Consider the following 15,510-nt stretch of genomic DNA (forward strand, 5'->3'; position numbering starts at 1 on the left):
CTCTGAGAGAGGATGAATGGTGAACACAGAATTGCTTTTGTCTGATAAGCCTAGTTGGGTTTTATGCAGCTGGTGGCCCCTTGGTTCCAATTAAAGGATCTTCCAGCATAAAGTGACCGGTACTGGTTTTACACTCAACCTGTCTTCAATTAAACCATGTTGTATACTTTCCCTCCCACTCACCCGTACTGTCTGCTTTTTATGAGACCTGCCCATAACGGAGCCTTTCTTTCCCCGTGGCGGATTGTCCTCGGGGCCCTCGGCTGCTCGGGCTATGACAAGGTATTGAGGAGAACTGAGAACCCAGCCGACACTGGAATTTTGCTTAAAATTAAGTATCCAGGAGATTGATTTTGGTGGGAGATCCAATAGCAGCTCATAAAAGGCATCTTAAATTCCATAAAACGCACAATCAGAGATTTATTGCTCTTCTAAAGCAAACCGTAAAAAAAGGCACAGGAATTCATTTGAGAAATAATGGGGAGAGATTTTATGTTTTCAGAATCATCTGGAGGTCTTCTTGGAGTCACATGGGCCTCAGCCTCTTCGTTCCCACTGGTATTCATGTGGCCTGACTCCAGGCTCATCTTCTAAGGGTCGCCTTGGCCCAAAGCCAGGGGGCCTCAGAGTCTCCCACCTGGAACCTGGTTTTGCAGCTGTCTTCCCCTGGCTATGCTTTGTGACCTGACTTCTATCCACCCCCAGGGTCTGCAGATCCCAGAGCTTCGGGAGAGGTTGTGGGTTCCTCTGTTTCAGTCTGGCCCTCCCCGCTGAAGGCACTGGGCACTTTCCCTTGGCCCTGGGGGGGTTTCTGAGCAATGTGCCAAGCAGGCCTGGCGGCAGCTCACAACAGAGGCAGAGCAGGCATGTTCTCAGCAGCATTCCTGCCCCTCACCCCATCTCTGCTCTTCCCCAGTATCCCACTAGTATTTCTTTTAGGCCTCTGGGGAGCCCTCTACCCTCTGGGGCAATCCCTCCCACCCAGTCTCCATCAGAGCTCACCTGACCCTTGTCCTAGGCCCCAGCATCCTGCTTTTGGCCTTGCTGGCTAAAAACCATGCCATGCCAGGGTTCGAAGGCTGGCCGTGGCTTCACGTATTTTAAAAAGGCTTTCCAAAGAAAATGCCTTACCTCTAAGGAGTGGCTGGTGAAAGGTGGGGCGGGAACCCTCAGGGGCCAATGGCTCCTCTCACTCCCACTCCAGAACCTGGGGGCAAGCAGGGCAACGTAGAAGTTTAGCAGACCCCATCCCACTGGCTCTGCTAATCTAGGGAGGGAGGCAGACACCTCTGCCCCAAACCTGGCTCCCCTGCCAGTCCTCACTGCAGCCTTCTCTCCAAAACACCCTGGCCGACACCACCGTCTCTGCCACTCGGTTTCCAGAACGAAAAGTCACAGTAAGCTCATTTAGAGTCCCCTGACTGTGCACAGCACTTTGGGGGTGAACTGTGGGCTGGATGTCTAAAAGCCCATCCAGCCTCGACTGAAGCTGCCTACACAGCCCAAAAGCCGTGAATGTCTTCCTGAGCCCCTTCTGGAGGGTTTCTTTCCTACAGTCTGGCTACAGCCGAAAGCCCACCAAAGACCAAGCAGGAGCTCAGAGAGGCGGCCCGTGGGGGAGAAGGAAGCAGCCCCTTGGGTTGGAGGCAAGAAGAACAGCATCGTTGTCTCACAAATCTCCTACCGCCTTCACTGCAGACGCCAGCTAAAGCTGCCCTTGCTCTCTGACCCAATTTCCACCAGATGTAAATGTTCACGCAGGCGGGCCCTGGGGTCCCAGAGGTCTGGATGGATGCTGCGAAGCCCCCATAGCAACGCACCTAATTCCTTGCTCCTCAAATTTGGTCCTTATCCTGTCCATTGCAGTTTCCAGCGCGTTCCAGTTTGCTGGCGTGATTCACTGGATCAGCCTGGTCATTCTGTCCGTGTTCTTCTCAGAGGTATGTAGAGACTGTGGCCCTGTCACCTCCTTTGTTGGGTGACTCCTGTCCTGGGAAAACCAACGTCTACTTCTTGAAATAGTTTCTAGCATCAGGTCCCCCGCTAGCCTTTGAGGCTGCTGGGAGGGAGATACAATACAGATAGCTGAGCTCTGTGGGGGGAGATGGTACAGGGAGCCCGACCCAGCCAGGGGGGTTTGGCGCAAGCGAAACCCTGGGAGGAACCCCAGCGGATGAGCAGGTGTTCTCCTGGTGAGGGGGTGCCGATGACGCTGGTGAAGGTGAGACTGAGTGTGGCATCGAGGGGCAGCCAGTGTTGGATGCGGCCAGTAAGGAGCAGGTGGGAGGTGAGGCTGAAGCCGAGTGCCCACACAGGGAAGCTCTTGGGACGCTGTGGCTGTGGTCTTGGGCCCACAGTTGGCCGGACCCTTGGGGCCGAAGCACACAGAGGGTGGGAGAACCGGGTCACAGGGCCAGGCAGTGGACCCAACCTGGTCCTGCAGGGGCCCCGGGTCTGATGGGGCCGAGAGATATGCCTCTCAGTGTGAGTGCGAGGCTGTGTTTCCGAGATGGGGGCTCAGGGAGCATGGACCCCCGTCAGCATTGCTGGAGTCGGCTAGTAGAGACCAAGTGCGAATCTCTGTGGTGAGGGGAGGGGAAAGTTTACGGAGATCCGGAGATCCGCGGGCCCCTGGGCTTGGTGCAGAAGCTGACGTGCCTGGGCAGCACATTCCTCTGTTTTTGCATGGGGGTGAGTGACACTTCCTTTGAGCAGTTCCCAGGCTGTCCCAGTGAGACTCTGGCCTGCATCTGGGTGTGGGAGGAATTGGCTTGGGCATGCTGCAGGCAGGGCTTTATCCTGCCCTGTGCGCACTGGAGGTTCACTGAAGGACAGGAGAGTTTCATGTAGAAAACTGGTTTTTCCTAACAGAGCCTAGGACTGGCCCAAGTCAGCAGGCCACTGTGTCACTCCACCCTCCAGCATCCCATCCTTGCTATGGGTACATATTAGCCCATGCAGAGTCCCGTGGGCCTTTCAGCATGGCTCAGCAAACCCTTGGGGAAAGGCAGGAACGAGTGAGGCACAGCGCCTTCTGGGAACACACGCACAGCTCACACCAACGGGAGCTGCTCTACCTGAGGCACGGGGGCTCTGGGACCCCAAGACCGGGGGCCTTGAAGGGAGGAAGGATGCTGTGAGAGAGGGTGGCATGGGCAGAGGCACTGAGGTAGGGAACCTTGGGAGTCAAGAGTCCCAGCATCCTCTTATGGGTCCCCTCTGGTCTACCTAATGGCTCTGCACTCTCTGTCTCTCTCTCCCCCCACCACCCTCCCTAAAAATCAGGAGGGAGCTAGGCTTTGGGTCTTGAGTCTAGAATCCTGACTCCAGGTGTGGGGTGTGGGGGGCCGGGCAGCAGGCATTCCAAGCATGGAACATTCCCTTTCCCGGGCCTTGCCTCCTGCAGCCCATGGAGCTGGCCAGTGAGCCTGGGCCTGAGGCTCAGATGGAGGGGGCAGATCCCAGCACTGCCCTCCCAGGACGGGCCCTAACTGCCTCCCTGAGACCATTGTCCTGGAGGTACCTCTGCCTGCCCCCAGAGCAGAGTGCCTGCTCCCCCGCTTACAGCCCCCACGTGGGTCCTGCCCTCCCTGGCCCCTTGTCTCTGCCTGGCCAGGATTCCCTCCCGCAAACACATGGGCCATGGCCAGATGTCTCCTTGATGCAAACCTTGGAAAATGTGCCATGTGTCTGTGACTGCCAACAAAAATGTTTAATCAGTTGCTGCGGTTCTTCCCCTCTATCCCTCTGCTTTGGTTTTATTGGCTTTTGCAGAATTTATTGCCCAGCATTAATTTGGCATTCCCTTCCTGTGACTGCCAGAGACGAGCCACCTGAAACAGACAAACCCCTGTGCACAGGAATCGCAGCCTCAGAGTCCCCCACAGGCACCCCCAAACCAGGGAAGGGGCTGGGTCCTCCCACAGCTGAGCGGGGAGAGCAGGGTCTGTAGGAGGCTGGGGAGGAAGGGCTGGCTCTGTTACCTTGACCTTGTCAAAGATGGTGAGGGGGTGGAGCCAGGCGACAGGTAGCAGGGTCCGGCCCTGCCAGTGCCCTCTGCCCAGCATGAATGGAGGGCCGGTGCATGGGGATCGAGTGACAAATGAATGAGGTACAGAACCTGCAGGAATATACACACAGCTCACACCACACTAGCAAGCGCAAATTTCCGTGGTCTTGCTGCGTGCCCACAAGAACCGTGTCAGAACTTGGTTACTGGAAGGGTCTCATGGAGGTCCCCTGCCCCCAGACAGTTTGGAAACATGCGAGCATGTCTGTGCCCCTCACAGTGACTGGGACGCCTAGTAGGAAGGGCCAGGATGGTGGGTCAGCCTGCGTGTTTGCTCACCATACCAGTGGTGTCCTTTCAAAATACTGCACAGACAAGGAGAGCAGCCTAGGGTTACGCAGCCAGTTAAGACCAAAACTGGACCCAGGGCTCTGGGCTCCTAAGCTGGTCTCTTGCCCCTGACTGCATCCTTCGGAGGCCCTGAAGCTGGCAGGGTGGGAAGGGACTAGGGGTCTCTGGGAAGAACCTGAGAAAGAAAGTCTGACCGAGCGATCACTCAGACCATAGACCCAGGATGACTGGCACCCCCTCCTCAGCTGGGAGAAATGAGTGCCACCCCTTCAGGTCTGCCAGTTCTTTCCTGGTTAATACCCAGGGATGTGGCTGTGGGCCGAGGGTGGGGTGGCACTCTAAGCCTCCTTGGCCTTAGGGAGTGGACATTACTCCACAGGAAATTCCAAGAAGGTCACCCCGCCGGGGCTCCTGCTGTCCTGAGCAGTTCTCCACCCCCCCTCGCAGCTGAGCCTTAGGGCAGTCCTGGAAGGTGGGTAGGACATTTTATGAGTTGTGAAACTGAGGCCTGGAGAGGTGTGGAAACCTGCCCAGGGCCTGCAGGAATGGCAGGTGGGCCCAGGCGCAGGCCTCTGGGTGGATGAGTGGGCCTCTGCCCTGGCCTCTGCCCACCCCAGAGCTCTGCAGGCCGCTCTGGGAAGACGGGCTACTGTGCTCTGTGCTGGCCCCAGGTCACAGAGCTAGGCCCAGAGAAGGGGAAGGTGAGGCTGGTTTGGGCTCCGTTTGAGGACGTCTGTTCAAATGGGCCAAGCTGTTTGACAGTGAGATAGATGCTGTCAAAGCGGTGAGAGTGCCCCTCATCAGGCAGGCTGTGCAGGGGTCCCTGCAGGAGTCCCTGCAGGGGTCCAAGGTGAGAGTGGATGCCCGTGAGACTCCCTGGGCCTCAGTCTTCCAGGTCACGCAGGGTCACTGCACTTCACGTGGCCCTTCAGCACCAAGAATATACAGAGCCTTGCAATCCAGATGGAGAATTGTGCAAATGTTCTTCCAAAGCACAGCCCTGCCCTTGGCTGAGGCCAGGCCCAGCTGGCCACTTGGAACTGGGAAGACTGCTGCTCCTCCCCTGAGACTGCAGGAGTCCTTGGGGCCTCCTGGCCAAGGCCAGGCCACCCTGCAGCAGGACCCAGTGTGGGCTGTGGGGTGTTGGCCCCATCCCTGGGGTCTGGAAAGGCCCAGGCAGCCCCAGCTCTTTCCCTGGGAGAAGAGAAAGTGGAGCCACAGCTGGCCTTCTAGACAGGAGCCTCAGGCAGTGGTGGCAGCAGCTACTGACTCTCCTCTCCCTCTCTTCCTCCTCCTTCTGTTGAGGTGAAATTCTCTTCACATAACCCTTTTACAGCGGACAATTCGGTGGCATTTAGTACCCACACAGTGATGCGCAGCCGTCACCTCTGCCTGATTCCAAAGCACTTTCATCACCCCCAAAAGGAGACCCCATACCCAGTAGCAGTCACTCCCCCTGCCCCCTGTACCGCCACCCCTGCCAGCTAGTAATCTGCTTTTGTCTCTGTGAACTTAACTCTTCCGGATAGTTCATGTAAACATAATCTTACACTATGTGGTCTTTTGTGACTGGAGTCTAGCATGTTTTCTCAGTTCATCCATGATGTAGCACAGCACATTTTTCTTTTTTTCTTTTCGAGACAGGGTCTCACTCTATTACCCAGGCTGGGGTGCAGTGGTCCAATCTCAGCTCACTGCAGCCGTAACCTCTTTGGCTCAAGCGATCCCCTCACCTCAGTCTTCCAAGTAGCTGGGATTACAGTCGTGCACCACCACACCTGGCTAATTTTTATATATTTTTTTTGTAGGGACGGGGTTTCGCCATGTTGCCCAGGCTGGTCTCAAACTCCTGAGCTCAAGTGATCCTCCCCGCTTGGCCTCCCAAAGTGCTGGGATTACAGGCAACAGCCACTGTTTTTCTTCTCCTTACCAGTGTGAGACTAGTGACAGTGTTAACTACCACACAGATCTTCACATTTCTTATTTTGGCCTTGTAGTTGGATCCTGGAATCCACGTCTTCGTCTTGCCATTGTAGTTTAACCCCAGGGAAAATTTGTCCAAGAGCAGATCTGCTTCTTAAGGAAGTACCAGGGGTCAGCCTCCAGCACCTGGTACCCATGGTGGCTGTTCCTTAGACCAGCCTGCTCCCCTGAGCCACACACCACCCTACGCCCCCAACCTGGGGGTGTAGCTAGCAGTGTTGGGAGGCCGCAGGCTCGGGGCTAGACATGGCTGCTCCCTTCTCCCTGGCTGGTGGGCCCCATGTGGGGATGGCTCTGCAGGGCACAGGGGTGTCCAGCCCCCACTCTGCTCACTAAGAGGTGAGCTAGGGATCTTCCTCTGCCTTTTAAAAATTTGCACAAAACCAGCTTATAGACTAACAGCTACTTCCGCCTGCATCTCCCAAGGTTTCCAAACTCTAGCAACCTCATCAGGCTCCTCTCCGGGGAAATACGCTGATTCTGCTGAGGGGAGGGCCTCGGCCTCAGGCCGCAGGAAGGGGCAGGAGCCCTTTCTTCCATTTGGCTGAGGCAGGGCCTGGACCAGGTGCAAGGCTTGGGACTTCCCCCTCTCCTGTCCTGCGACCTGAAGCCTGGACCCCTTCCTTCAGAGAAGACAGCGTTTCCTTCCCTTGGAAGAGATGAGGGGAGTCCCTTCTTGAGAGCAGGGCTTGACCAGGAACAGAAGATGAGGGCACCTGAGGCGGAAGGCAAGAGGGGTCCAGGGACCAGAAGGTTCACCAGCCACTCTTCACACCTCAGTTTCTGCGTCTCTCAAATGGCATAAAAACTTTGCTCCTAATAAATACTCAATAAATGGCACCGTCCTTGAGTGTTTGCCAAGGCTCTAGCCTACACTGCTTATCAGAGCAGCCTCCTGAAGGCAAAACTGTGATGAAGGAGGCTGAAAACCCTTAGCCCCAGGTGGGAAAGGAGGTGACTGAAGCTGAGGATTCTGGCTCCGTCAGATGCTCCTTCAAATGCTCCTTCAAAGCCCTTTGCAACTTTTAGGGGCCTGTATTGCAAGGCCACGGCCCTGGGGCTGGGGCTGGGGGTGGGGCAATCCCTCATCATCACTCTGCTTTTTTAGTGAGCTGTGTGCCTCGCTGAGCTCTGGAGCAGCTCTGGAGGTGGCCGCACACAGGCGTGGATCTGCTTTCAGCCCAGATCTGTCCAGAGATCCGGCCAGTGTCAGGTGGTTAGTAAGGAACAGTCAGAGCCAGAAAGAGGACCAGACTCTTGACTCCCCATCTAACGCCCTTTCTCATTATTGCTTGTGGACCTGTGGTCTCCTGTTGTAACCTGGAGCAGGATCGCCTTACACGTCCCTGCGGTTCCATCGGGTGCTCCAGGGGAGTTTGTTTAAAAAGCATATTCCGGGGCTTGTGCCCAGAGTTTCTGATATCCTGGCTCTCCACAGGAGTCCAGGAATCTGCGTTTTACATAAACCCCCAATGCTGCTGAAGCAGGGTGTCCTTGGCTGCACATTGAGAAGCACAGGCAGTCAGTGGGTTAGTCCAGCCCGTGTTTTCAGAGGTCTAAGACTCTGGTCTGTGTGGGGCAGGGCAGTGAGGCTGTGTCCCTGCCTCCGTGGACAATGGGTCTCGGCAAAGGTGTCGGGAGGGGAAGGATGCTGCGGGTGGGGGGGGGGGGGAAGCCAGCAGGTGGCGTGTTTCAGAGCCAGGGTCACTCTGGCCTTGACCCTAACCTGGAGCCACTGCTTCCCCATCACTAGCAGGAGGCCTGGCTGGGAGGTGTTTCCTGAGCCCTCTCCACAGCGGCCTCTTGCTGTTGTGTTTCCATGGGCTGAGCTAGGAAGGAAAGGCTTCCAGAAGAGTGGGGCTTGAGCCAGGCCTCCGAGGATGGGTCCCCTGTGGACGGGCCAGCACAGAGGGAAGGCAGCGGCTGGGATTCTAGCTGTTTCACCTGCTTCCCTGGCACTGCTCTGGTTCATAAAACCATCCAGTCTCTTTCCTTCGTGGGGCACAGAGGCTCTGGGTGCACTGTCTGCTGCCTCCTCCTCCTGCTCAACCACTGCTGGCTGAGTCCCATGCCTGGCCAGCTCCCTCCACCCCTCACTCCTGGGCCTCTGCTTTTTCAGCTAAGAAGAGTGTTGTTTCTAAAGAAGCATGATGATTCCTCTTATTTGAGGATCCTAAAGGAGTCAGATTAATAGGGACAGAAAGTAGAATGGGGAGAGGTAGAATAGGGAGTTACTGTTCAGCAGGTACAGAGCTTCAGTCTGGGAAGATGAGAAAGCTCTAAAGGTGTATGGTGGTGATGGCTGCACAGCAGTGTGAATGTACTTACCACCACCTGGACACTTCAAAATGGTTAAGATGGTTTTGTGTTATGTGTATTTTACCACCATTTTAAAAGGAGAAGGGGGAGAAAGAGGAGGAGCAGTTGCCATAGCAGAAATTATATTTGCACCAGGCCCCGTTCCCATCTTCCCAGCCGGGACTTTTGTTTTGGACACTCCAGAATTGAGAGTTCAGGATGGATATGGCTATTGTAGCATTTCAGAGGAGACAAACACTAAGTTTCAATCTCAGCACAATTAGAGGAGTTGGGCAGCAACAAAAGAAAGCATATTATTATGTAGTGTGTGTGTGTGTTTTTTGAGACAGAGTCTCTCTGTCACCCAGGCCGGAGTACAGTGGCATGATCTCAGCTCACGGTAGCCTCCGCCTCCCAGGTTCAAGCAATTCTTCTGCCTCAGCCTCCTGAGTAGCTGGGATTACAGGTGTGTGCCAACACGCCCGGCTAATGATTGTAGTTTTAGTAGAGACGAGGTTTCACCATTTGGCCAGGTTGGTCTTGAACTCCTGACCTCAAGTGATCCGCCCGCCTCGCCCTCCCAAAGTGCTGAGATTGCAGGTGTGAGCCATCATGCCTGCTTGTTATGTGGTGTTCTTACACAGCTGAGTACACTCTGCAGAGCCAGAAACTTCTGGGTCCAAATGTTGCCTTCATTCCTGATTGCTGTGTGGCTATGGGCAGCTTCCTTAACTTCTCTGGCCCTTTCTGTAAAATGAGAATCACATGTTAGGAGGGCTGACCCAGGGTCTGGCACTCAGATATATAGTAGATGGCAGATATTATTCTCATAAATAATTGGAAGAATTACAACATGTAACCCACCTCTCTGGCAGAAGGAGAAACTGAGGCCCAGGGAGAGGATTTGACTGGCCCAAGGCCACACAACCAGCCCATTATTGAGCTATGATCTCAAGACATTGTGGCCCCCCCCAACCCAGCTCTCTTCCCACCCCTGCAAGGTGTCTTGCAGTTAAGCATGGGGCCACCCACCCAGACGCCGGGAAGTTATAGAGGAGCAGACTTCGGGCCGCCATGTGCTCCTCTCGGTACTCAGAGAAGGAGACATGACTGTCCCCGATGAGCATTCACCTTCCTATCCCTTCACAGAAATCAAGATTGTCCTTCACGAGAAAGAGCTGGATTTTACCAGCCAAGCCTTTCTGTGGCATAACAGCTGTGGGTGATGATCCTCCGGGCAGCTTTGCAGAGTTCAAAAAGCTAGGCTTATACTACAGGCATGAGGGAGAGGGGCACCATCTGATGTGAATCACTGTGAATTAAAGTCATCTTGGCTCAAGGAAGAGCCTGCAGACAAATGTACCGGCATCTTACGGGACCAGCATTTAAGAGGCTTCTTTGGAGAAAGATGTCTTCTTGGTGAGAAAACCGCTCCTGAAGGCAGTACCATTCAGGAATTATTCATTCATGCACACGTTGTTCATCTGTCCACAGTGCATAATTGCCTGGTGGCTGCTGTATGCCAGGTGTTAGGGATAAAAGAGAGAACACAGACCAGGTCCCTTGAGCCTCCACTGGGGGATGGGGAGGGAATCAGAACAAGGTACAAGGAAGTGCTGTGGGAGGGTGATTCCCAGGGACCATAGGAACACTCAGGAAGGAGGCACCAGCTGAGCCGGGGAGTGTGCAAGAGCTTCACGGAGGTGACGTTTAAGCCAGAAGGACAGGAAGGGGAAAGCCCTGCTGGCTCAGGCACAGGCCAAGCTGCTGTAACAAGAAAACCAAAACACAGAGGCTTAAACAAGGCAAGGTCCATATCTCTCTCATGGAAAAACACATTAAGTGGATAGGTAAGGCTTGGGGCTGTTGGGGACCCAGCAGGCTTCTGTCTTGTGGCCTGGCCCTCCTTGGTTGAAGACGGCACACCATCACACTTATGCACCCAATTCTAGGCCTTGGGAAGACAGAAGGAGGAGGAGCCTAATTCATTTAAGGGCACAACCTAAAAGTTGTACTTGGTGCTTCTGGTTGCTAGCCATTGGCCAGAATGTAGTCACATGGCCACTCCCAGCTGCAAGGAAGGCTGGGAAATGTAGTCTTTAGTTGGGTGGCCATCCCAGAGCTTCAGTTATTGTACAGGAAGGAGGGAAGAGATTTGGGGTCAAGGAGTGGAGAGGGGAGTCAACTGCAGTTTTTGCCACATGCAAAGACAAAGCCATGAGAGAGAGAGCTTGTATGTTTGAAGATTCGTAAGTGGTTTGCAGCATGATGGAAGTGGCAAAAGATGACACAGGTGAGGCAGGCAGGGTCCTAAGTATCCTTCCGAGGGATTTGGAGTGTATTCTGTATGTACAGGGAGCACTGAAGATGGCATCAGGAGTGCCCAGGGGATGGCACAGAAATGGGGGGTCTGAGCCTGCAGGCAGAGGAGCCAGCATGAGATGCGCCCACCACGAAGGCTGGAGGTGGGGCACTGGCAGTGGGAGTGGAGAGGGCACAAGGGCTGAGAAATGCTTAGGAGATGGCGGAGACCTTTTCCTTTTACTGAATGAGGAAGCAGAACTCTGAATGCTGAGCTCTGGAATCTTCTCAGCTGGATGAGGACCTGGAGAATAATCAGTTTCTCACTTCCTTTCCTCAGACTGTTCTACGGATTGTGGTGCTTGGGATCTGGGATTACATCGAAAACAAAATAGAGGTAAAGACCAATGTCCACCCCCAAAGCCCTCACTCAGCCATCCTGGAAGCTGGAAAACGTCATGTCCCATCCATCCCAGGGTGGACACCATCAAAAAGGCTGACTCCTTCTCCCACTTGACCTCTGTGGCCGCACATGTTGGGTGGGGCAGGGAGGGGGAACTGAGACTGTTTTCAGCAAAAGAATGTTCCAAAACATTTCTTTAGAATGTTAAAAGGAATGCAGAATTCCTTGAAGTTCTGCAAAATTTTACAATTTGAATCAATTTGAAAAGCTTTTGAAATGTGTTTTGAAACAAATAAATTCACCCTAAATGGAAAGCTGAGTGGGAAACTGTCAACGTGCTTCTCAGGCTGGGTTTCCTTTCTGCTTCCTGCCACGAGGGTGGGGCGTGGTGGGTGGGACGAGGTCAGGGAGGCCCGGCTGTCACTGGCAGTGTTGTGCACACAGGCAAGGCAAGATGGTCAAGATCTGCTGCCCATTGCTTCCTCACCTCTCCATCTAGGTTTCAGCCTCTTTGGCTCAGTGCTGGGATCTGACACAGTGGGCCTGGCCGATGGATGGCTCAGAACACGGCCAGGCTGGAGCAGGCAGATGGAAGGGAGGGGCCCAAGGCTTCACTGTGCAGGCTGGGCCCCCTTCTTGCCTAGCCCTGCCTCCCTGGAGGGTTAGAGACTCTGCACTGGACAGAGCTGAGATGTGGGCTCCAGGCTCCTGTTCCCCCCGGGGAAGGAGACACCCTGACCCTGCCTTCAGCCCCTGCTCTGCCAGGGAGGGATCCAGCTTGGCCACTGCCCAGGGTCTGGGATACAGAATGCAGGCCTTATCTTGAGAAGGGGCAAGACAGCCCAAGGCCATCTGAACTAAGGGCTGGAGATGGGCTGAGGTCACTTGGAGGACAGAGTGCACTCAGGAGAACATCTAGGAGGAGGAGGCCCCTAAAGACTCAGGAGGGTCAGGAGGGGCCACCAGGGATGGGGTGGCCTTCTGGTGGGGCCCCGGGCTGCTGGAGAAGTTGAGCAGCACCAGCTGCTTTGCCTGACTGACCCCTGGTCCCAATCACGCGGCAGGGCCCAGGGCACTGAAATGCACCTCCTCTCACAGGTGTTTGACGGGGCTGTGATCATCCTATCTTTGGCTCCGATGGTGGCGTCCACTGTGGCCAATGGACCCAGGAGCCCCTGGGATGCCATCAGCCTCATCATCATGCTCCGGATCTGGAGGGTGAAGAGGGTCATTGATGGTGAGTGGCCCGAGGGGGATGTGGTCAGTGGGGCTGCTCCAGAAACTGGGCTGTCAACTGAGAGGAGACACTGTGTGATGAGGGTACGCCCTGCTGGCATCAGAGTGGAAGGTGAAATTGTCAGCAGGGAGAGGGGCCAGCTGTCCCTGCTCACTCACCATCACACACACTGCCCAGGTGTTGCATGCACATGCTGAACTTCCCAACTCCCATTTGGGGTCCATGTGTTCATTCCCATGCAGCTGTTTACTGTGAGCCTGGAGGGCCAGCCTCCACGCAAGCCCTTAGAGCAGGGCCTGTCGTTCTGGAAGGAGCAGACATTTTTTTTTTTTTTTTGAGACGGAGTCTCGCTCTGTCACCCAGGCTGGAGTGCCGTGGTGCGCTCTCGGCTCACTGCAAGCTCTGCCTCCCAGGTTCACGCCATTCTCCTGCCTCAGCCTCCCAAGTTGCTGGGACTACAGGTGCCCGCCACCACGCCCAGCTAATTTTTTGTATTTTTAGTAGAGACGGGGTTTCACCGTGTTAGCCAGGATGGTCTTGATCTCCTGACCTCATGATCTGCCCACCTCGGCCTCCCAAAGTGCTGGGATTACAGGCGTGAGCCACTGAGCCCGGCCAGGAGCAGACTTTTACACCCTGAGTGTCTCAGTGCACACCTGCTGCTGGCTCCCCGATGGCCTCCAGCCTCACCACTGGCTCTATCCAGGTCATCTAGTCAAGGCCTTGCTCCCTACAGGCTCTGTCTCACCTTTGAGTCCACCAAGGGCAAGCTGGGTGCCCATAAGCCCGTTGACCTGCAAACAAGTAGAGAAGAGAGATGCTGGCAGGGGCTGGCCTTTGGCCTGTGCTTCTGTCATCTTCAGTGACATGCCTTTCCACCCCTGGGTCTCCATTCACAGAAAGCATCTGGTCCACTCCTTTGTCATTGCTTTATCATTGCCTCCCTACTGGGCCACCCTTGTCTGGAAAGCTGTGCCCTGACCTGGGTGGCTCCTGTGTTTCCAGAAGGTGGTGACAGACCAGAGTATGTGGCCCAGAGGACCTGGGATACAGAAAACCCACCCCTGGAGAATGGTGCAGGATACTCGGGGTGGGGGGTGGCCCAGAGGATGATGACACAGGCAGGTCACTGAAGTCATCTTACAGAAGAGGGAAGACTCAAGTTGCTGGGCTCCAGAGGGTGGTCCTTGGTCCCTGAGGACAGGAAGAAGAGGCCCACGCCACATCAGTCAGATAAGGAACAGAGCCACTCACAGTGGGCTGGTCAGCCTCCAATAGAGGTCCCCCTAGAGTGACCAGGAGGTTGTATAGACAGTGGTTCCCAGGATGTTTTGTTGGTTTGGTTTGGTTGACAGCAAAGCCTTCTTCAGCAAAATCATACCCAATCTGTAAAAGAGATTGCAAGTGGAGCTGCTTTGGTTGACTTGGAGTGGAGGAGCCTCACAGCCCACCTCCTTGTCTTCTCCCTTGCCCTCTGAGGCACCTCTAAGGAACTGCCAGGCCTCCTGGAGCACAGTTTTTAAACCACTGGGATAGGTGCCACGGTCTTTTCCAGCCCTGAATTTTGATTGCAGATGATAGAAATTGTAGCCATGACACTATTCCACCAGCATTTGCCCAGCAGGTGCAAGGCAGAAGCTGTCATCCTCAGGGCGGGCTCCCTCTCCTTGGGCCTCACCCTGTGTTCCACCCTGGGAACACTGTGGGATTTGGTCCTGATAAAGATGCTGACATCTTGTCAGGGGTCCCCTAATAGGGAATCTTCATCAAACTGGAATGTGTTTGGGTCTCACTTCAGAAGCCTTCGGAAGGCTGGGGAGGCTCTGGGAGATCACCTGGTTCACCCCCCTCATTTGACAGATGGGGGAACTGAGGCAAAGAAGGATGAGGGTCACTTGGTGAATCAGGCTCAGGACCAGAAGTGGAGCCTAGGACCCCTGACACCCACCAGCACTCTTTCGGTTGCTCACTCCCTGCAGTCTGCTCAGGGCTTGGGCTCTGTCCATGAGAACATCCACCCCGCTCAGGGTAGGAACAGCACCTTCTGGGTCTTTCTTCCAGCTGTGGACAGCTGCACACCCTCAGACTAATGGATTTTGAGAGTCCCCTTTGTGACACTCTTCCCAACTGTCCCGCCCTTTTCCTGACACGTCAGGCATCGCGGAGCCACCGGGAGCCTCAGGAGAGAGACATGCTGGTGAACAGATGGACGTTAATTTACTACTCTTGCAAAATAACCCTGGGTGTGAACTGGCTTCAGCAGAGATCTGAGGAGGCGGCGGCAGGCCTCCGGACCTGGAGATGGGTCTCAGGGACACATGGCCAGCCCGCAAGTCTGCAAGCAAGCAGAAAAGTTCTCTGCTGGTTCCTGCAACTGCCAGGAAACATGTGGAGGTGCAGAGACTGCAGGTGGAAAGGAGACTGGGAGAGAGGAAACGTGGAGGGTTCTATAAATCAGGGGCAAGAGAGTCATGTGACCGAGGCTTCTGAAGAGTCAGGAAGGGCTGGTGTGAGAACAGTGTGAGGGGAAAGGCTGTGTCAAAGTCAGGAGTAGACACTGAGACTTCCCAGGAGCCCAGAGCTACTCTGAGCCCACAGAACCACCAAGGGAGGTGTCCATGGGACTACTGCTGGCTGGTGGAGCATGGGGCCCTCAACCTCAGAGGTCAGGCTTTCTCTTCTGGGTCTCATTATACCAGTTATAAATAGGATCATCTGAGTAACAGAGACTCAGAATAACAGTATCTTAAACAACAAAGAAGCTTATTTCATTCACGTGAAAGTCTGCAGGCCAGGCATGGTGGCTCATGCCTGTAATCCCAGCATTTTGGGAGGCTGAAGCAGGCAGATTACCTGAGGTCAGGAGTTTGAGACCAGCCTGGTCAACACAATGAAACCCCGTCTCTACTAAAAATACAAAAATCAGCT

General features: G+C 54.8%; 1 protein-coding gene across 1 annotated transcript in view; it reads left to right on the top strand.

Annotated features, from left to right (window-relative positions):
- LOC105541583 (chromosome unknown open reading frame, human C15orf27) overlaps window positions 1–15,510 on the top strand; it is a 71,064-nt gene that overhangs the window by 24,363 nt on the left and 31,191 nt on the right. Inside the window, exons 4-6 of the mRNA XM_011982669.1 lie at window positions 1,867–1,940; window positions 11,283–11,339; window positions 12,444–12,582. Coding sequence (XP_011838059.1) covers window positions 1,867–1,940; window positions 11,283–11,339; window positions 12,444–12,582 — 270 coding nt within the window. The remainder of the gene's footprint in view (window positions 1–1,866; window positions 1,941–11,282; window positions 11,340–12,443; window positions 12,583–15,510) is intronic.

The sequence above is a fragment of the Mandrillus leucophaeus genome, unplaced genomic scaffold (assembly GCF_000951045.1).
Source record: "Mandrillus leucophaeus isolate KB7577 unplaced genomic scaffold, Mleu.le_1.0 Scaffold241, whole genome shotgun sequence".
NCBI lineage: Eukaryota > Metazoa > Chordata > Mammalia > Primates > Cercopithecidae > Mandrillus > Mandrillus leucophaeus.